Source organism: Engystomops pustulosus, chromosome 7 (assembly GCF_040894005.1).
Source record: "Engystomops pustulosus chromosome 7, aEngPut4.maternal, whole genome shotgun sequence".
NCBI classification, from domain to species: Eukaryota; Metazoa; Chordata; class Amphibia; order Anura; family Leptodactylidae; genus Engystomops; species Engystomops pustulosus.
In genome coordinates this window covers 5,280,911-5,304,024 of record NC_092417.1, presented here as the reverse complement: position 1 = coordinate 5,304,024, position 23,114 = coordinate 5,280,911, and the positions used below count along the sequence as shown (strand labels likewise).

Below are 23,114 nucleotides of genomic sequence, written 5' to 3'. Positions count from 1 at the left end.
CCCTGTGCTCTATATAGCGTACAGCAACTCAATGGGCTGTATATAAGGTACAACTCATCACTGTGCTGTATATAGGGTACAGCTCCTCACTGTGCTGCATATAGGGTTACAGCTCCTCACTGTGCTGTATATAGGGTACCGCTTCTCACCGGGCTGTATACAGGGTACAGCTCCTCACTGTGCTGTATATAGGGTTTTTGGCGCACATGATCGGATAGTGGCGCATCGGCGCCGGCATGCACGCGACGGGAATCGGGGGCTGTGGCCGTCTGCAAACCCGACGGATTCGGAAAAATCATGAAATTAAAAAAAAAATGTGTCGCTTGACACGCTCTTACCTGCACCCAGCAACGGATGGTGAACTCCAGTGAACTCCAACAGACTTAGGCGCAGCAGCGACATCTGCTGGACATCAGGCACACTACCTTGGTGAATAGCGCCGGACCCGAATCCTCGACGGAGAACCCGCCACTGGATCGCGAATGGACCGTGTAAGTAAATCTGCCCCACTGTGTGTATTACAGTCAACATGGATCAAAGAAAGCAAAAGAAAGGGTTTTTTATGGAGATTAGAAAAAAAAAATTATAGACAAGCAGATTAAATGTAATGGTTATAAGACCATCGCCAACTTGATGTTCCTGTGACTACAGCTGCACATATTATTCAGAAATGTAAGATCTATGGGACTGTAACAAACCTCCCTTGACGTGGCAGCAGGAGAAAAATTGACAACAAATTAGAGCTGAATAACACAAATGGTAACAGAAGATCCCAGAAAAACTTCTAAAGAGATTAAAGGTGAACTTCAAGCTGTAGGAACATCAGTGTCAGATCGCACCATCTGTCCTTGTTTGAGCCAATGTGGATTTAATGGGAGACGACCAAGAAGGATGCCACTGCTGAAAAAACACAAAATTTCTTGGAGTATGTCCTATGGACAAATGAAAATAATTTAAAACTTTTTGGCAAGGCACATCAGCGCTATGTTCACAGATGGAAAAATGAAGCATATCCTGTCCCTACTGTGACACATGGAGGAGGCTCTGCTATATGTTCTTGAGCTGCTTTGTCGCATCTGGCACAAGGGATCTTAAATCTGTGCAGGATACAATGACACCTCAAGACTATCAAGGGATTTTAGAGAGAAATATGCTGCCCAGTGTCAGAAGGCTTTGGCTTATTCACAGGTCTTGGCTCTTGACCCAAAACACACAGCTAAAAACACCTGAGAAAAGCTGAGAGGAAAACGTTGGACTATTCTGAAGCTCTGACTTTAGAAGAAGCTGAAACATGGGAGCACATTTACTTACCCGTCCAGTCGCAATCCCCGAGGTACATTGTCCGCCGAGGATTTGGAGCTGCCGCAAATCACTAAGATCGTGCGTCTAATTTCCTGTATGTGTCGTTTTCCCGCTGAGGTCCGCCAGAGTTCACCTTCTTCTTCCCGGTGCATGTAAGTGCATGGCTTGCGACACAATTTTGAATGTTAAATCCTGCACTTTGTCCGAATCAGTCGGGTTGTCTGCCCGCCATGCCCCGATTTGTGTTGCATGAAAGTTGGCGCAATTGAGCCAAAATCCAATCGTGTGTGCCAAAAACCCCAGTTAAATGTGGCGCAAAATGGAAAAAGTCAGAAAACCTGAAGAAAATGCGGTTCGCGGACCGTTAGTAAATGTGCCCCATGGTGTCTGGAAAAGGCCGCTTCACACCACAGACAACTGGAGTGGTCAAAAATACCTGCTGAGAGGAGCAGAAGTCTCATTGACAGTTACATAAATTGTGTGATTGCAGCGACTGCCTCAAAAGGTTCTGCTAAGTTAAGGGATCCATCATTTCTGTCCAAACCTTTTTTATGAGTTTTATTTTTTTAATTCTGTTGCAGTCCGGTGGAAAAGCAATGTCTGCCTTTCGGTTGTTCATTTTCATAGAAATTTCATTTATTTTTACTATTGGCCTCAATAGTCGAGTGCCAACCATGATAGACTTCAAATGGTTACAGAAGTCTCCAGGACTACAGCTGAGCTGCTCTAATTCCTTGGCATGTTAATTCAGTTTTGGTTGTCAAGGTTTGGTCAGACATTCCAGCAACCACACATTGTGACAGTGACGTCTCTTCTATTCACAGTAATGTCCCCTGCGGATTCTTTTTGTCCTTCCGGACTTACCGTAATCTAGGTGACGTCACCGTACGGAACTCACCGGAACTGTGCTTGGAGTGTGTAGCCGCCGGCCGGGGCTCCACTCCTCACGCAGTCAACATTGTTCAGTTTTTTGCTAAACACCTCAAGTACCCAAGGGGTGCGACACAGCTACTGGACTTGCGATACTACAAGTGCCTACAGACAGTTTCTTCCCGGACCATCCAATCCGATAGGAACGACAGCAACCACATGTAAGGTACCAACATTCATTACCTACGTACACCACTACACCGCACTGATCATTTGTGATATTGTTATCGCTATTGCTTTAGGTGCTTAGGTGATGTTCTCTGTGTACGACGATAATGTGTAATGGTTAGGCACCTTGGTCGCGACATCTTATGCACATTGTATATTATTTTGAACACGGTTGGCGCAGGTACTAAATTTTGGTTTTGGTATCTCTTATACTCACAGGAATGTCTCCTCATGTACACATCTCTTATACTGACAGGAATGTCTCCTCCTGTACACATCTCTTATACTCACAGGAATGTCTCCTCCTGTACACATCTCTTATACTCACAGTAATATCTCCTCCTGTATGCATCTCTTATACTCACAGTAATGTCTCCTCCTGTACACATCTCTTATACTCACAGTAATGTCTCCCCTGTACACATCTCTCATACTCACAGTAATGTCTCCTCCTGTATACATCGCCTATTCTCTGTGTAATGTCTCCCCTTGTACAATCTCTTATACTCAAAGTAATGTCTCCTTCAGTACACATCTCTCACACTCACAGTAATGTCTCCTCCTGTATACATCGCTTATTCTCTGTGTAATGTCTCCTCTTGTACAATCTCTTATACTCACAGTAATGTCTCCTTCAGTACACATCTCTTATACTCACAGTAATGTCACCTGTACACATCTCTTATATTCACAGTAATGTCTCCTCCTGTACACATCTCTTATATTCACAGTAATGTCTCCTCCTGTACGCATCTCTTATACTCACAGTAATATATCCTCCTGTACGCATCTCTTATACTCACAGTAATGTCTCCTCCTGTACAAAACTTTTATACTCACAGTAATATCTCCTCCTGTACAAATCTCTTATACTCACAGTAATATCTCCTCCTGTACACATCTCTTATCCTCACAGTAATGTCTCCCTCTGAACAAATCTCTCATACTCCCAGTAATATCTTCTTTTGTACACATCTATTATACTCACCGAAATTCCTTTATCCTGCTCGCAGAAGTGTCTACAGCTTCCAGTAAGTCCCTGAGGTTAGGACCAGACAAACGATTACCAGACAGGTCAAGTAAAATCAGGGAGAGATTTTTCCTTATTACAGAGGCGAACTGGGTGCAGGAAGTGTCTGTTAGGTCATTCCAACCAAAACTGTGTGAATAAAAAGAAAATGCACTTGTACACAATGGAATAGCAGACAGTATTCAACAGCATAAGGTCAAATAGAGCAGCCAAACATTATAACTTAAACATAAAGAAATATGAGCAAAACATTCAATTCTAGATACAATAGTTCAACCTGCTTTATCATACATGGTTAGATTGTATACAAGTAACGTGGAGCCTGCAGAAGCTTTACTGCAATGTGTGAATGTGTCCTTAGAGAGTAGTGAAGGATAAATGCAGCTCAAGTGATAATAGGCATATACAGACAGAGGTTGGAGCAGCACCGGCTCTTTAGGTGTAGTTTCCTACTACACCTGGGAACTTCCCAAAAGAAATTGAATCACTAAAGAGTTGGCCAATCTCACACATATTTCAGTATATTCCCAAATCAACCAGGAAACTAAGTTTACTTTTATCAACTCAAAAGTGAGTGGAAGCTGTGATATATCTGAGACGAGAAAACGGGTGTAGAAGCTCTGAAATGAATCATGATTCTAGCGATCCGCTAACACTTGCTATTAATTCTCTCGCTAAGGGGGCAAGTAGGCAAGTAAGGAAATGAAGGGGGGCGGGGCCAGTGCCACAAATTAAAAATGTATCAATGTGGCACAGGGTACATCAGTGCAAATTCAGACAACACTAGTTTTTTGCTGCTCAGGATTCATCACTGTGATGTTAAATTGTGGTGCAGATTATGGTGGGTGTGGCACTGCCATGTTCCTTTGAGGTTTTATTGATAAATGACCTTATGAATGAGGAGATACAGGGTATAACCAAATCTCAAAAAATAACTATTTTTAAGCTTGTGGCAATAATACTGATTGCAAGGGTATGGATGAAGCCGGTATCTCCATATATAGGTCACTGGAGAGCACTTATGGAAAAAATAAACTATGGGAAAATAGGATCTCTGGGCAGGTGGGAAAAAATTTGGGGAGGACCTGAAGTAAGACCTGAGTAAGATCGTACTAGGATATAGGAGGGACTCCAAATGTTGGCGGTCGGAGGGTTTTTTTCCCCTTTTTTTTCCTGTCTTCCCCTTGGCAGAGTGGGTATTTGGGATTTGGGTTGTAAAAAACAAATGTATAGGGTCAAAGCATAATGGGGTCCGAATCGTGTTTTTCCGCTGGGTTTCACAGATTTTTCTGATTTGCGACGAATTGCCCCTGGAATTTGGCGCACGTGATCGGATTGTGGCGCATCGGCTTTCACTTGGGGGCGTGGCCATGGGAAAACCCGACGGATTCAGAAAGACCGTGGAATTTAAAAAAAAAAAAAATGTGTCACAAGAATATCACTCATATACACCGGAACGAAGCAGGTAAACTCCGGCGAACCTCGGCGGAACTTGGCGCAGCAGAGACCCCTGGTGGACATCAGGCGCACGATGTTAGTGAATCGCCAGAAGACCAGAATCCTCGACTGAGAATGCTCCGCTGGATCGCGACAGGACCGAGTAAGTAAATGTGCCCCAATGTATTTAGCAACAGGCCATTTGTATACGATAGAGACGTCTGTTAGGTGAAAAGTGGCAGATATTTGCATTCGCTAATCAAATTATGTGACATGTGAACTATGTGAATATTTACCACTGGTCTCGCGTGTAAGAATAGTGATTTTCTGAGGGAAGCATTTGTAATGAATGTTTTGTGTCTTGTCACTATTTATATTATTTATTATTGAATATCATGCGTTTATGTACTCTGAATGCTGTATTATTGGAGAATTTGAATAAAGAGATTAAATAAAAATAAAAATTTTGGTGCAGATTAAAACTTGTGTTTAACTTTATACCTTCTGAACCTTGAGTTCAGTTTGTCAGAGGTTATTCCCTCTAAATTCCTAAAGATACCCTTTGGAATCCATATTTAACTAACATTGGGGGTATATAGTAGAAGAGGAAGAAATATCATCTTAATTTCGCTGACTTCATCTGTTCTGGAACAGGGCATCCCTTTCAAAATTACTATCTTTTGATACATCTTTTTAAGCAATGGAAGTATTTTTATTTTAATAATTCTCTCATTATTAGATGCAATCTGGATTCCAAGAAATCTGAAATGTCCATTCCCATTTTCCAAAGGAGCTGCTACTCAACCCTGTCGAAAGCTTTGACAGGGGCTAAGAGACAGGATGAAGCTAATAGCCCCCCCCCCCCCCCCCAATTGCATGTTAGTGAAGAATAAAACTTGTCCCTCTAGCGGGTATAAACCCATTCTGCTCTGTTTTCACTAGTGAGTCCATTACTTTTAAGTCTATTAGGCCTTAATTTGGGAATATATCGGAGATGAGTCTATATGACTACAATTGTTCTCATGCACTCGCTCAACACCCTGAATGGAACAGGTATCAGTATTTCCGCATAGTCCAGGGCTTAATGGGAAGCCAGTAGTATCTAGGGAGGAATTTTCCTCCTCCATCAATTCCTCTGAGGAATTAAACTTTTGCCATGAAACCAACTGTTCCCCTTCGGAGCGGCTCAACCTCAGATCTACACAGTTTGAAATTTTCCATCAGTTATTATCAATTTTATGCCAGTCTTCTCTCCCCTACAAGTTGTTTCTGCTCTACAACTTTTAGTGTTATTACTGACTATGGAGGCCAACAGTTTACCAGGTTTTCCCCCTTCCAAAAAATAATCCCCCCCCCCCCACCTTCGGGAAATCTTCCATGTTCCCCATATCTCCTTCCCAATCGCTTCCCCCCTCAGGACATCATACATAGACAATGCAGAAAAACAGAGGACGGTGCCTATGGTGATACCTTCCAGCAAAGAAGAGAAGTAAACCCGCCCCTATATGGGGTGCTCATCTGTAGACGTCTTGTTTTAAGGCAAAATACCCGGAGGTGGGGTTCTGGAGGTAGATGGTATCCCTCTTATCCAGAAAAGTATAGAAAAGCAGCCACTAGCCAAAGTAGGTTTCCCAAACAGTCCCAAAAATAAGCAACTTGGCATCAATGTGGCGCTATTTACCAGGATATTTACCAACTCTCGAAAAAAAGATAATTGTGATAGTAAAACTCCAGTATAATAATTAAGGTTTATTTATAGATAAAAACACATAGACAGGGTCCTTAATAGTACATAAGTAATGTCCTTACTGACGCGTTTCGGGGAAAGCCCTTTCTCAAAGTGTAGGACAGGAATGAAAACAACAGGCATATAGGGTTCACATATATATACAGGGGGAGGGCCAAACAAGGCAGTACAACCAATTGGGAAGTGGCCTCACACAAGACCAACCACAAGTGTGCAATACATTAACCCCTTCAGGGACAGGCAGTAAGAAATTTATAAAGTAATATTTTATATTGTATCTGGGACTTACAGTCATGTATGTATGACTTTTGTTTCTTTGTGCAATCCCTCCAGCAGAGGTGGTCGTATCCGAGGAAGCTATCTCGTTTCTAAGGGACAACATGGCTACATTTATGAGAAATTATCTTCACACAGGAACATTTTTTTAATTAACATCCAATTAAAGAAATGTTTCCATAAGGCAAATGAATTTAATGAAATGTAAATGCCCAGATGGGAAAACCCCTTTAACTATAAAAGCTCTTTGGTGATGTGTGTACTACTCTCTATGGGGACATGGGGGAGCCAGAAAAAGCGCTCCTGATGACAGGTTCCCTTTAAGCAGTCTGCACCAGCACATAAATACATGTGGATTCTGTAGCGTTTAGGATTTATGTGGCGTTTCTGACAGCGTTGTGCACATTCGCATCGGAAGTCTGACATAAATGTGTCGCGCGCCCCTTAAACTGCAGCAGGAAAAAACGGGAGTACTCAGTTTAAGTATTTTGGATGTCCGCGGGGTGCCCCCGATTCATAAAGCCATGCTCCGTGCGGTTTCCCCACCATTAATAAATGTGGCCCGATATATTTTCAGGCAATATGAAATGTCACACAGTGTTTACATTGAAGGTGTGGAGTTTTTCCTGCGTAAATTCCCAGGACTGAATATGTTACACTTGTGGATTGATGAAATACTTACTGCGACGTGGCGCTTATTAGTGGGAGCTGGTCCACGTAACATAAACATCAAATTGAAAGGTGCTTGTTACAACAAAAGCTTCTGTCTGAACTGCGTCATAGAAAAGCTTTACTGAAGTAACAGCAAGTGTGGATCAGGCAGAATAGTCAGACGCCATTGATAAGACGTTACTATAAAATATTAGATGTAAAATGCCCAAACAACTTGGCAACAAGTCGTGTGTAACCCCCTACACCGTTCCTGAAGCCCGATGTCTGAGATACAACTAGTATCTAGGGAATATTCACTGAAGAAATACTGTAAGAAGTTAAAAACTGATATTACACTTTTGCAGGAACCGTCAGATAAAGAGATTCCCAAAGTACAACAAGGATGGGAGGGAAAAGTGGAAGGAAACAGAAAAGACTCAGAACAAGTTGTGATGTACAATATATATATATACACACCGAATAATAGAGCAGATAATGAGTCATTGATAAAAACTGAATGGATTATCAAAGATAAGACAAGTTAGACAAGTGAGTACTGTATATACTCAAGTATAAGCCGAGGCCCCTAATTTTACCACAAAACTAGGAAAACCTATTGACTCGATTATAAGCCGAGGGTGGCAAATGCATTGGTCACAGCCTCCCCCCAGTATATAGCCTGCCAGCCCCTGCCAACCAGTATATAGCCTGCAGCCCCTGCCCCACAGTATATAGCCTGCAGCCCCTGCCCCCCAGTATATAGCCTGCCAGCCCCTGCCCCCCAGTATATAGCCTGCCAGCCCCTGCCCGCCAGTATATAGCCTGCCAGCCCCTGCCCCCCAGTATATAGCCTGCCAGCCCCTGCCCCCCAGTATATAGCCTGCCAGCCCCTGCCCCCCAGTATATAGCCTGCCAGCCCCTGCCAACCAGTATATAGCCTGCCAGCCCCTGCCAACCAGTATATAGCCTGCAGCCCCTGCCCCACAGTATATAGCCTGCCAGCCCCTGCCCCCAAGTATATAGACTGCCAGCCCCTGCCCGCCAGTATATAGCCTGCCAGCCCCTGCCCCCCAGTATATAGCCTGCCAGCCCCTGCCAACCAGTATATAGCCTGCCAGCCCCTGCCCCACAGTATATAGCCTGCAGTCCCTGCCCCCACAGTATATAGCCTGCAGCCCCTGCCCCACAGTATATAGCCTGCCAGCCCCTGCCCCCAAGTATATAGCCTGCCAGCCCCTGCCCCCCAGTATATAGCCCGCCAGCCCCTGCCCCCAAGTATATAGCCTGCCAGCCCCTGCCCCTTAATATATAGCCTGCCAGCCCCTGCCCCCCAGTATATAGCCTGCCAGCCCCCGGCCCCAAGTATATAGCCTGCCAGCCCCCGGCCCCACAGTATATAGCCTGCCAGCCCCTGCCCCCAAGTATATAGCCTGCCAGCCCCTGCCCCCAGTATATAGCCATCCAGACTCCTGCCCACCAGTATATAGCCTGCCAGCCCCTGCCAACCAGTATATAGCCTGCCAGCCCCTGCCAACCGGTATATAGCCTGAAGCCCCTGCCCCACAGTATATAGCCTGCCAGCCCCTGCCCCCAAGTATATAGACTGCCAGCCCCTGCCCGCCAGTATATAGCCTGCCAGCCCCTGCCCCCCAATATATAGCCTGCCAGCCCCTGCCCCCCAGTATATAGCCTGCCAGCCCCTGCCAACCAGTATATAGCCTGCAGCCCCTGCCCCACAGTATATAGCCTGCAGCCCCTGCCCCACAGTATGTAGCCTGCCAGCCCCTGCCCCCAAGTATATAGACTGCCAGCCCCTGCCCGCCAGTATATAGCCTGCCAGCCCCTGCCCCCCAGTATATAGCCTGCCAGCCCCTGCCCCCCAGTATATAGCCTGCCAGCCCCCAGTATATAGCCTGCCAGCCCCCGGCCCCAAGTATATAGCCCGCCAGCCCCTGCCCCCAAGTATATAGCCTGCCAGCCCCTGCCCCTTAATATATAGCCTGCCAGCCCCTGCCCCCCAGTATATAGCCTGCCAGCCCCCGGCCCCAAGTATATAGCCTGCCAGCCCCTGCCCCCACAGTATATAGCCTGCCAGCCCCTGCCCCCCAGTATATAGCCATCCAGCCTCCTGCCCACCAGTATATAGCCTGCCAGCCCCTGCCAACCAGTATATAGCCTGCCAGCCCCTGCCAACCGGTATATAGCCTGCAGCCCCTGCCCCACAGTATATAACCTGCCAGACCCTGCCCCCAAGTATATAGACTGCCAGCCCCTGCCCGCCAGTATATAGCCTGCCAGCCCCTGCCCCCCAGTATATAGCCTGCCAGCCCCTGCCCCCCAGTATATAGCCTGCCAGCCCCTGCCAACCAGTATATAGCCTGCAGCCCCTGCCCCACAGTATATAGCCTGCAGCCCCTGCCCCACAGTATGTAGCCTGCCAGCCCCTGCCCCCAAGTATATAGACTGCCAGCCCCTGCCCGCCAGTATATAGCCTGCCAGCCCCTGCCCCCCAGTATATAGCCTGCCAGCCCCTGCCCCCCAGAATATAGCCTGCCAGCCCCCAGTATATAGCCTGCCAGCCCCCGGCCCCAAGTATATAGCCTGCCAGCCCCTGCCCCCCAGTACATAGCCTGCCAGACCCTGCCCCCCAGTATATAGCCTGCCAGCCCCTGCCCCCCAGTATATAGCCTGCCAGCCCCTGCCCCCCAGTATATAGCTTGCCAGACCCTGCCCCCCAGTATATAGCCTGCCAGACCCTTCCCCCTAGTATATAGCCTACCAGCCCCTGCCCCCAAGTATATAGCCTGCCAGCCCCTGCCCCCAATTATACAGCCTGCAGCCCTTGCCAACCAGCATATAGCCTGACAGCCCCAGCCCCCCCAGTATATAGCCTGCCAGACCCTTCCGCCTCCCCAGTATATAGCCTGCAGCCCCTGCCCCACAGTATGTAGCCTGCCAGCCCCTGCCCCCAAGTATATATACTGCCAGCCCCTGCCCGCCAGTATATAGCCTGCCAGCCCCTGCCCCCCAGTATATAGCCTGCCAGCCCCTGCCCCCCAGTATATAGCCTGCCAGCCCCCAGTATATAGCCTGCCAGCCCCCGGCCCCAAGTATATAGCCTGCCAGCCCTTGCCCCCCAGTACATAGCCTGCCAGACCCTGCCCCCCAGTATATAGCCTGCCAGCCCCTGCCCCCCAGTATATAGCCTGCCAGCCCCTGCCCCCCAGTATATAGCTTGCCAGACCCTGCCCCCCAGTATATAGCCTGCCAGACCCTTCCCCCTAGTATATAGCCTACCAGCCCCTGCCCCCAAGTATATAGCCTGCCAGCCCCTGCCCCCAATTATACAGCCTGCAGCCCTTGCCAACCAGCATATAGCCTGACAGCCCCAGCCCCCCCAGTATATAGCCTGCCAGACCCTTCCGCCTCCCCAGTATATAGCCTGCAGCCCCTGCCCCACAGTATGTAGCCTGCCAGCCCCTGCCCCCAAGTATATATACTGCCAGCCCCTGCCCGCCAGTATATAGCCTGCCAGCCCCTGCCCCCCAGTATATAGCCTGCCAGCCCCTGCCCCCCAGTATATAGCCTGCCAGCCCCCAGTATATAGCCTGCCAGCCCCCGGCCCCAAGTATATAGCCTGCCAGCCCCTGCCCCCCAGTACATAGCCTGCCAGACCCTGCCCCCCAGTATATAGCCTGCCAGCCCCTGCCCCCCAGTATATAGCCTGCCAGCCCCTGCCCCCCAGTATATAGCTTGCCAGACCCTGCCCCCCAGTATATAGCCTGCCAGACCCCTTCCCCCTAGTATATAGCCTACCAGCCCCTGCCCCCAAGTATATAGCCTGCCAGCCCCTGCCCCCAATTATACAGCCTGCAGCCCTTGCCAACCAGCATGTAGCCTGACAGCCCCAGCCCCCCCAGTATATAGCCTGCCAGACCCTTCCGCCTCCCCAGTATATAGCCTGCTAGCCCCTGCCAACCAGTATATAGCCTGCAGCCCCTGCCCCACAGTATATAGCCTGCCAGCCCCTGCCCCCAAGTATATAGACTGCCAGCCCCTGCCCACCAGTATATAGCCTGCCAGCCCCTGCCCCCCAGTATATAGCCTGCCAGCCCCTGCCCCCCAGTATATAGCCTGCCAGCCCCTGCCAACCAGTATATAGCCTGCAGCCCCTGCCCCACAGTATATAGCCTGCAGCCCCTGCCCCACAGTATGTAGCCTGCCAGCCCCTGCCCCCAAGTATATATACTGCCAGCCCCTGCCCGCCAGTATATAGCCTGCCAGCCCCTGCCCCCCAGTATATAGCCTGCCAGCCCCTGCCCCCCAGTATATAGCCTGCCAGCCCCCAGTATATAGCCTGCCAGCCCCCGGCCCCAAGTATATAGCCTGCCAGCCCCTGCCCCCCAGTACATAGCCTGCCAGACCCTGCCCCCCAGTATATAGCCTGCCAGCCCCTGCCCCCCAGTATATAGCCTGCCAGCCCCTGCCCCCCAGTATATAGCTTGCCAGACCCTGCCCCCCAGTATATAGCCTGCCAGACCCTTCCCCCTAGTATATAGCCTACCAGCCCCTGCCCCCAAGTATATAGCCTGCCAGCCCCTGCCCCCAATTATACAGCCTGCAGCCCTTGCCAACCAGCATATAGCCTGACAGCCCCAGCCCCCCCAGTATATAGCCTGCCAGACCCTTCTGCCTCCCCAGTATATAGCCTGCTAGCCCCTGCCAACCAGTATATAGCCTGCAGCCCCTGCCCCACAGTATATAGCCTGCCAGCCCCTGCCCCCAAGTATATAGACTGCCAGCCCCTGCCCGCCAGTATATAGCCTGCCAGCCCCTGCCCCCCAGTATATAGCCTGCCAGCCCCTGCCCCCCAGTATATAGCCTGCCAGCCCCTGCCAACCAGTATATAGCCTGCAGCCCCTGCCCCACAGTATATAGCCTGCAGCCCCTGCCCCACAGTATATAGCCTGCCAGCCCCTACCCCCAAGTATATAGACTGCCAGCCCCTGCCCGCCAGTATATAGCCTGCCAGCCCCTGCCCCCCAGTATATAGCCTGCCAGCCCCTGCCCCCCAGTATATAGCCTGCCAGCCCCTGCCCCACAGTATATAGCCTGCCAGCCCCTGCCCCCAAGTATATAGACTGCCAGCCCCTGCCCGCCAGTATATAGCCTGCCAGCCCCTGCCCCCCAATATATAGCCTGCCAGCCCCTGCCCCCCAGTATATAGCCTGCCAGCCCCTGCCAACCAGTATATAGCCTGCAGCCCCTGCCCCACAGTATATAGCCTGCAGCCCCTGCCCCACAGTATGTAGCCTGCCAGCCCCTGCCCCCAAGTATATAGACTGCCAGCCCCTGCCCGCCAGTATATAGCCTGCCAGCCCCTGCCCCCCAGTATATAGCCTGCCAGCCCCTGCCCCCCAGAATATAGCCTGCCAGCCCCCAGTATATAGCCTGCCAGCCCCCGGCCCCAAGTATATAGCCTGCCAGCCCCTGCCCCCCAGTACATAGCCTGCCAGCCCCTGCCCCCCAGTATATAGCCTGCCAGCCCCTGCCCCCCAGTATATAGCCTGCCAGCCCCTGCCCCCCAGTATATAGCTTGCCAGACCCTGCCCCCCAGTATATAGCCTGCCAGACCCTTCCCCCTAGTATATAGCCTACCAGCCCCTGCCCCCAAGTATATAGCCTGCCAGCCCCTGCCCCCAATTATACAGCCTGCAGCCCTTGCCAACCAGCATATAGCCTGACAGCCCCAGCCCCCCCAGTATATAGCCTGCCAGACCCTTCCGCCTCCCCAGTATATAGCCTGCAGCCCCTGCCCCACAGTATGTAGCCTGCCAGCCCCTGCCCCCAAGTATATATACTGCCAGCCCCTGCCCGCCAGTATATAGCCTGCCAGCCCCTGCCCCCCAGTATATAGCCTGCCAGCCCCTGCCCCCCAGTATATAGCCTGCCAGCCCCCAGTATATAGCCTGCCAGCCCCCGGCCCCAAGTATATAGCCTGCCAGCCCCTGCCCCCCAGTACATAGCCTGCCAGACCCTGCCCCCCAGTATATAGCCTGCCAGCCCCTGCCCCCCAGTATATAGCCTGCCAGCCCCTGCCCCCCAGTATATAGCTTGCCAGACCCTGCCCCCCAGTATATAGCCTGCCAGACCCTTCCCCCTAGTATATAGCCTACCAGCCCCTGCCCCCAAGTATATAGCCTGCCAGCCCCTGCCCCCAATTATACAGCCTGCAGCCCTTGCCAACCAGCATATAGCCTGACAGCCCCAGCCCCCCCAGTATATAGCCTGCCAGACCCTTCCGCCTCCCCAGTATATAGCCTGCAGCCCCTGCCCCACAGTATGTAGCCTGCCAGCCCCTGCCCCCAAGTATATATACTGCCAGCCCCTGCCCGCCAGTATATAGCCTGCCAGCCCCTGCCCCCCAGTATATAGCCTGCCAGCCCCTGCCCCCCAGTATATAGCCTGCCAGCCCCCAGTATATAGCCTGCCAGCCCCCGGCCCCAAGTATATAGCCTGCCAGCCCCTGCCCCCCAGTACATAGCCTGCCAGACCCTGCCCCCCAGTATATAGCCTGCCAGCCCCTGCCCCCCAGTATATAGCCTGCCAGCCCCTGCCCCCCAGTATATAGCTTGCCAGACCCTGCCCCCCAGTATATAGCCTGCCAGACCCCTTCCCCCTAGTATATAGCCTACCAGCCCCTGCCCCCAAGTATATAGCCTGCCAGCCCCTGCCCCCAATTATACAGCCTGCAGCCCTTGCCAACCAGCATGTAGCCTGACAGCCCCAGCCCCCCCAGTATATAGCCTGCCAGACCCTTCCGCCTCCCCAGTATATAGCCTGCTAGCCCCTGCCAACCAGTATATAGCCTGCAGCCCCTGCCCCACAGTATATAGCCTGCCAGCCCCTGCCCCCAAGTATATAGACTGCCAGCCCCTGCCCACCAGTATATAGCCTGCCAGCCCCTGCCCCCCAGTATATAGCCTGCCAGCCCCTGCCCCCCAGTATATAGCCTGCCAGCCCCTGCCAACCAGTATATAGCCTGCAGCCCCTGCCCCACAGTATATAGCCTGCAGCCCCTGCCCCACAGTATGTAGCCTGCCAGCCCCTGCCCCCAAGTATATATACTGCCAGCCCCTGCCCGCCAGTATATAGCCTGCCAGCCCCCAGTATATAGCCTGCCAGCCCCCGGCCCCAAGTATATAGCCTGCCAGCCCCTGCCCCCCAGTACATAGCCTGCCAGACCCTGCCCCCCAGTATATAGCCTGCCAGCCCCTGCCCCCCAGTATATAGCCTGCCAGCCCCTGCCCCCCAGTATATAGCTTGCCAGACCCTGCCCCCCAGTATATAGCCTGCCAGACCCTTCCCCCTAGTATATAGCCTACCAGCCCCTGCCCCCAAGTATATAGCCTGCCAGCCCCTGCCCCCAATTATACAGCCTGCAGCCCTTGCCAACCAGCATATAGCCTGACAGCCCCAGCCCCCCCAGTATATAGCCTGCCAGACCCTTCTGCCTCCCCAGTATATAGCCTGCTAGCCCCTGCCAACCAGTATATAGCCTGCAGCCCCTGCCCCACAGTATATAGCCTGCCAGCCCCTGCCCCCAAGTATATAGACTGCCAGCCCCTGCCCGCCAGTATATAGCCTGCCAGCCCCTGCCCCCCAGTATATAGCCTGCCAGCCCCTGCCCCCCAGTATATAGCCTGCCAGCCCCTGCCAACCAGTATATAGCCTGCAGCCCCTGCCCCACAGTATATAGCCTGCAGCCCCTGCCCCACAGTATATAGCCTGCCAGCCCCTACCCCCAAGTATATAGACTGCCAGCCCCTGCCCGCCAGTATATAGCCTGCCAGCCCCTGCCCCCCAGTATATAGCCTGCCAGCCCCTGCCCCCCAGTATATAGCCTGCCAGCCCCTGCCCCCCAGTATATAGCCTGCCAGCCCCCGGCCCCAAGTATATAGCCTGCCAGCCCCCGGCCCCAAGTATATAGCCTGCCAGCCCCTGCCCCCCAGTACATAGCCTGCCAGACCCTGCCCCCCAGTATATAGCCTGCCAGCCCCTGCCCCCCAGTATATAGCCTGCCAGACCCTGCCCCCCAGTATATAGCCTGCCAGACCCTGCCCCCCCCAGTATATAGCCTACCAGCCCCTGCCCCCAAGTATATAGCCTGCCAGCCCCTGCCCCCAATTATATAGCTTGCAGCCCTTGCCAACCAGCATATAGCCTGACAGCCCCAGCCCCCCCAGTATATAGCCTGCCAGACCCTTCCGCCTCCCCAGTATATAGCCTGCTAGCCCCTGCAAACCAGTATATAGCCTTCCAGCCCCTGCCGCCCAGTATATAGTAAGCCAGCCCCTGCCCCCCCAGTATATAGCCTGCCAGCCCCTGCCCCCCAGTATATAGGTGAACTCCGGGGACCTGAGCGGGGAAGCGACACATGCAGGATATTGGTGGCAAGATCTTAGTGACTCCCCGCACAGCGCATTATACATGGACAATGCACTTACATGCACCAGTAAGAAGAAGGTGAACTCCGGGGACCTGAGCGGGGAAGCGACACATGCAGGATATCGGGCGCAGGATCTTAGTGACTCCCAGCACATCGCATTATACACAGACAATGCACTTACATGCACCAGGAAGAAGGTGAACTCCGGGGACCTGAGCGGGGAAGCGACACATGCAGGATATCGGGCGCAGGATCTTAGTGACTCCCCGCACAGCGCATTATACACGGACAATGCACTTACATGCACCAGGAAGAAGAAGGTGAACTCCGGGGACCTGAGCAGGGAAGCGACACATGCAGGATATCGGGCGCAGGATCTTAGTGACACCCCGCACAGCGCATTATACACGGACAAAGCACTTACATGCACCAGGAAGAAGAAGGTGAACTCCGGGGACCTGAGCGGGGAAGCGACACATGCAGGATATCGGGCGCAGGATCTTAGTGACTCCCCATATACCGCATTATACATGGACAATGCACTTACATGCACCAGGAAGAAGAAGGTGAACTCCTGGGACCTGAGCGGGGAAGCGACACATGCAGGATATCGGGTGCATGATCTTAGTGACTCCCTGCACAGCGCATTATACACGGACAATGCACTTACATGCACCAGGAAGAAGAAGGTGAACTCCGGGGACCTGAGCGGGGAAGCGACACATGCAGGATATCGGGCGCAGGATCTTAGTGACTCCCCATATACCGCATTATACATGGACAATGCACTTACATGCAACAGGAAGAAGAAGGTGAACTCCTGGGACCTGAGCGGGGAAGCGACACATGCACGATATCGGGTGCATGATCTTAGTGACTCCCCGAACAGTGCATTATACACGGACAATGCACTTACATGCACCAGGAAGAATTAATGATGGAGGGGCAGTATAGGGAATAATTAATGGTGGGCGGGGCAGTATAGGGAATAATTAATGATGGAGGGGCAGTATAGGGAATAATTAATGATGGAGGGGCAGTATAGGGAATAATTCATGATGGAGGGGCAGTATAGGGAATAATTAATGATGGAGGAGCAGTATAGGGAATAATTAATGATGGAGGAGCAGTATAGGGAATAATTAATGATGGAGGGGCAGTATAGGGAATAATAATTAATGGAGGAGCAGTATAGGGAATAATTAATGATGAAGGGACAGTATAGGGAATAATTAATGATGGAGGGGCAGTATAGGGAATAATTAATGATGGAGGGGCAGTATAGGGAATAATTAATGATGGAGGAGCAGTATAGGGAATAATTAATGATGGAGGAGCAGTATAGGGAATAATTAATGATGGAGGGGCAGTATAGGGAATAATAATTAATGGAGGAGCAGTATAGGGAATAATTAATGATGAAGGGACAGTATAGGGAATAATTAATGATGGAGGGGCAGTATAGGGAATAATTAATGATGGAGGGGCAGTATAGGGAATAATTAATGATGGAGGAGCAGTATAGGGAATAATTAATGATGGAGGAGCAGTATAGGGAATAATTAATGATGGAGGGGCAGTATAGGAAATAATTAATGATGGAGGAGCAGTATAGGGAATAATTAATAATGGAGGGGCAGTATAGGGAATAATTAATAATGGAGGAGCAGTATAGGGAATAATTAATAACGAAGGGGCAATATAGGGAATGATTAATGATGGAGGGGCAGTATAGGGAATAATTAATGATGGAGGAGCAGTATAGGGAATAATTAATGATGGAGGGGCAGTATAGGGAATAATTAATGGTGGAGAGGCAGTATAGGGAATAATTATTGATGGAGGGGCAGTACAGGGAATAATTATTGATGGAGGGGCAGTATAGGGAATAATTAATGATGTAGGAGCAGTATAGGGAATAATTAATGATGGAGGGGCAGTATAGGGAATAATTAATGATGGAGGGGCAGTATAGGGAATAATTAATGATGGAGGAGCAGTATAGGGAATAATTAATGATGGAGGGGCAGTATAGGGAATAATTAATGGTGGAGAGGCAGTATAGGGAATAATTAATGATGGAGGGGCAGTATAGGGAATAATTAATGATGGAGGAGCAGTATAGGGAATAATTAATGATGTAGGAGCAGTATAGGGAATAATTAATGATGGAGGGGCAGTATAGGGAATAATTAATGATGGAGGAGCAGTATAGGGAATAATTAATGGTGGAGGAGCAGTATAGGGAATAATTAATGATGGAGGGGCAGTATATGGAATAATTAATGATGGAGAGGCAGTATAGGGAATAATTAATGATGGAGGGGCAGTATAGGGAAAAATTAATGGTGGAGAGGCAGTATAGGGAATAATTAATGATGGAGGGGCAGTATAGGGAATAAATAATGATGGAGAGGCAGTATAGGGAATAACTAATGATGGAGGAGCAGTATAGGGAATAATTAATGATGGAGGGGCAGTATAGGGAATAATTAATGATGGAGGAGCAGTATAGGAAATAATTAATGATGGAGGAGCAGTATAGGGAATAATTAATAATGGAGGAGCAGTATAGGGAATAATTAATAATGAAGGGGCAGTATAGGGAATAATTAATGATGGAGGAGCAGTATAGGGAATGATTAATGATGGAGAGGCAGTATAGGGAATAATTAATGATGGAGGGGCAGTATAGGAAATAATTAATGATGGAGGAGCAGTATAGGGAATAATTAATGATGGAGGGGCAGTATAGGGAATAATTAATGATGGAGAGGCAGTATAGGGAATAATTAATGATGGAGAGGCAGTATAGGGAATAATTAATGATGGAGGGGCAGTATAGGGAATAATTAATGATGGAGAGGCAGTAAAGGAAATAATTAATGATGGAGGAGCAGTATAGGGAATAATTAATGGTGGAGGAGCAGTATAGGGAATAATTAATGATGGAGAGGCAGTAAAGGAAATAATTAATGATGGAGGAGCAGTATAGGGAATAATTAATGATGGAGGAGCAGTATAGGGAATAATTAATGATGGAGAGGCAGTATAGGGAATAATTAATGATGGAGAGGCAGTATAGGGAATAATTAATGATGGAGGGGCAGTATAGGGAATAATTAATGATGGAGGGGCAGTATAGGGAATAATTAATAATAGAGACGCAGTATAGGGAATAATTAATGATGGAGGGGCAGTATAGGAAATAATTAATGATGGAGGAGCAGTATAGGGAATAATTAATGATGGAGGGGCAGTATAGGGAATAATTAATGGTGGGGGGGCAGTATAGGGAATAATTAATGGTGGAGAGGCAGTATAGGGAATAATTAATGATGGAGGGGCAGTATAGGGAATAATTAATGATGGAGAGGCAGTATAGGGAATAATTCATGATGGAGAGGCAGTATAGGGAATAATTAATGATGGAGGGGCAGTATAGGGAATAACTAATGATGGAGAGGCAGTATAGGGATAAATAATGATGGAGAGGCAGTATAGGGAATAACTAATGATGGAGGAGCAGTATAGGGAATAATTAATGTTGGAGGGGCAGTATAGGGAATAATTAATGATGGAGGGGCAGTATAGGGAATAATGATGGAGAGGCAGTATAGGGAATAATTAATGATGGAGGGGCAGTATAGGGAATAATTAATAATGAAGGGGCAGTATAGGGAATGATTAATGATGAAGGGGCAGTATAGGGAATAATTAATGATGGAGAGGCAGTATGAGAAATAATTGATGGAGGGGCAGTATAGGGAATAGTTAATGATGGAGGGGCAGTATAGGGAATAATTAATGATGGAGAGGCAGTAGAGGGAATAAATAATGATGGAGAGGCAGTAGAGGGAATAATTAATGATGGAGGAGCAGTATAGGGAATAATTAATGATGTAGGGGCAGTATAGGGAATAATTAATGATGGAGAGGCAGTATAGGGAATAAATAATGATGGAGAGGCAGTAGAGGGAATAATTAATGATGGAGGAGCAGTATAGGGAATAAATAATGATGGAGAGGCAGTATAGGGAATAATTAATGATGGAGGAGCAGTATAGGGAATAAATAATGATGGAGGAGCAGTATAGGGAATTATTAATGATGGAGGGGCAGTATAGGGAATAATTAATGGTGGGGGGGCAGTATAGGGAATAATTAATGATGGAGAGGCAGTATAGGGAATAATTAATGATGGAGGAGCAGTATAGGGAATAAATAATGATGGAGGAGCAGTATAGCGAATAAATAATGGTGGAGGAGCAGTATAGGGAATAATTAATAATGGAGGAGCAGTATAGGGAATAATTAATGATGGAGGAGCAGTATAGGTAATAATTAATGATGGAGAGGCAGTATAGGGAATAATTAATGATGGAGGAGCAGTATAGGGAATAATTAATGGTGGAGGGGCAGTATAGGGAATAATTAATGATGGAGGGGCAGTATAGGGAATAATTAATGATGGAGGAGCAGTATAGGGAATAAATAATGATGGAGGGGCAGTATAGGGAATAATTAATGATTGAGGAGCAGTATAGGGAATAATTAATGATGGAGGAGCAGTATAGGGAATAAATAATGATGGAGAGGCAGTATAGGGAATAAATAATGATGGAGGAGCAGTATAGAGAATAATTAATGATGGAGGAGCAGTATAGGGAATAATTAATGGTGGAGGGGCAGTATAGGGAATAATTAATGATGGAGGGGCAGTATAGGGAATAATTAATGATGGAGGAGCAGTATAGGAAATAATTAATGATGGAGAGGCAGTATAGGGAATAATTAATGATGGAGGGGCAGTATAGGGAATAATTAATGATGGAGGGGCAGTATAGGGAATAATTAATGATGGAGGGGCAGTATAGGGAATAATTAATGATGGAGGGGCAGTATAGGGAATAATTAATGATGGAGGAGCAGTATAGGGAATAAATAATGATGGAGGGGCAGTATAGGGAATAATTAATGATGGAGGGGCAGTATAGGGAATAAATAATGATGGAGGGGCAGTATAGGGAATAATGATGGAGGGGCAGTATAGGGAATAATTAATGATGGAGGGGCAGTATAGGGAATAATGATGGAGGGGCAGTATAGGGAATAAATAATGATGGAGGAGCAGTATAGGGAATAATTAATGATGGAGGAGCAGTATAGGGAATAATTAATGATGGAGGGGCAGTATAGGGAATAAATAATGATGGAGGAGCAGTATAGAGAATAATTAATGATGGAGGAGCAGTATAGGGAATAATTAATGATGGAGAGGCAGTATAGGGAATAATTAATGATGGAGGGGCAGTATAGGGAATAATTAATGATGGAGGAGCAGTATAGGGAAAAATTCATGATGGAGGGGCAGTATAGGGAATAATTAATGATGGAGGGGCAGTATAGGGAATAATTAATGATGGAGGGGCAGTATAGGGAATAATTAATGATGGAGGGGCAGTATAGGGAATAATTAATGGTGGAGGGGCAGTATAGGGAATAATTAATGATGGAGGAGCAGTATAGGGAATAATTAATGATGGAGGGCAGTATAGGGAATAATTCATGATGGAGGGGCAGTATAGGGAATAATTAATGATGGAGGGGCAGTATAGGGAATAATTAATGATGGAGGGGCAGTATAGGGAATAATTAATGATGGAGGAGCAGTATAGGTAATAATTAATGATGGAGGGGCAGTATAGGGAATAATTCATGATGGAGGAGCAGTATAGGGAATAATTAATGATGAAGGGGCAGTATAGGGAATAATTAATGATGGAGGGGCAGTATAGGGAATAATTAATGATGGAGGAGCAGTATAGGTAATAATTAATGGTGGAGAGGCAGTATAGGGAATAATTAATAATGGAGGGGCAGTATAGGGAATAATTAATGATGGAGGGGCAGTATAGGGAATAATTAATGATGGAGGAGCAGTATAGGGAATAAATAATGATGGAGAGGCAGTATAGGGAATAATTTATAATGGAGGAGCAGTATAGGGAATAATTAATGATGGAGGAGCAGTATAGGGAATAATTAATGATGGAGGAGCAGTATAGGGAATTATTAATGATGGAGGGGCAATATAGGGAATAATTAATGATGGAGGGGCAGTATAGGGGATAATTAATGATGGATGGGCAGTATAGGGAATAATTAATGATGGATGGGCAGTATAGGGAATAATTAATGATGGAGGGGCAGTATAGGGAATAATTAATGATTGAGGAGCAGTATAGGGAATAATTAATGATGGAGGAGCAGTATAGGGAATAATTAATGATGGATGGGCAGTATAGGGGATAATTAATGATGGAGGAGCAGTATAGGGAATAATTAATGATGGAGGAGCAGTATAGGGAATAATTAATGATGGAGGAGCAGTATAGGGAATAATTAATGATGGAGGGGCAGTATAGGGAATAATTAATGATGGAGGGGCAGTATAGGGAATAATTAATGGTGGGGGCAGTATAGGGAATAATTAATGATGGATGAGCAGTATAGGGAATAATTAATGATGGAGGGGCAGTATAGGGAATAATTAATGATGGAGGAGCAGTATAGGGAATAATTAATGGTGGGCGGGGCAGTATAGGGAATTATTAATGATGGAGGAGCAGTATAGGGAATTATTAATGATGGAGGGGCAGTATAGGGAATAATTAATGATGGAGGAGCAGTATAGGGAATAATTAATGGTGGGCGGGGCAGTATAGGGAATTATTAATGATGGAGGAGCAGTATAGGGAATTATTAATGATGGAGGGGCAGTATAGGGAATTATTAATGATGGAGGGGCAGTATAGGGAATAATTAATGATGGAGGAGCAGTATAGGGAATAATTAATGATGGGGGAGCAGTATAGGGAATAATTAATGATGGAGGAGCAGCATAGGGAATAATTAATGATGGAGGGGCAGTATAGGGAATAATTAATGATGGAGGAGCAGTATAGGGAATAATTAATGATGGAGGGGCAGTATAGGATATGTGCAGTGTACAGATTTCTTATATTTTTTTTATTTTTTAACTTTAGTCCGGCCCTTCAACGGTCTGTAAAAAGTTTGGGGACCCCTGGTCTATGAGGATGAGGGGGTGACACAAGAGCTTA

General features: G+C 48.2%; 1 protein-coding gene across 1 annotated transcript in view; it reads right to left on the bottom strand.

The window, feature by feature from the left end:
• LOC140068888 (NACHT, LRR and PYD domains-containing protein 3-like) overlaps positions 1-23,114 on the bottom strand; it is a 119,775-nt gene that overhangs the window by 1,735 nt on the left and 94,926 nt on the right. Inside the window, exon 9 of the mRNA XM_072114249.1 lies at positions 3,389-3,559. Coding sequence (XP_071970350.1) covers positions 3,389-3,559 — 171 coding nt within the window. The remainder of the gene's footprint in view (positions 1-3,388; positions 3,560-23,114) is intronic.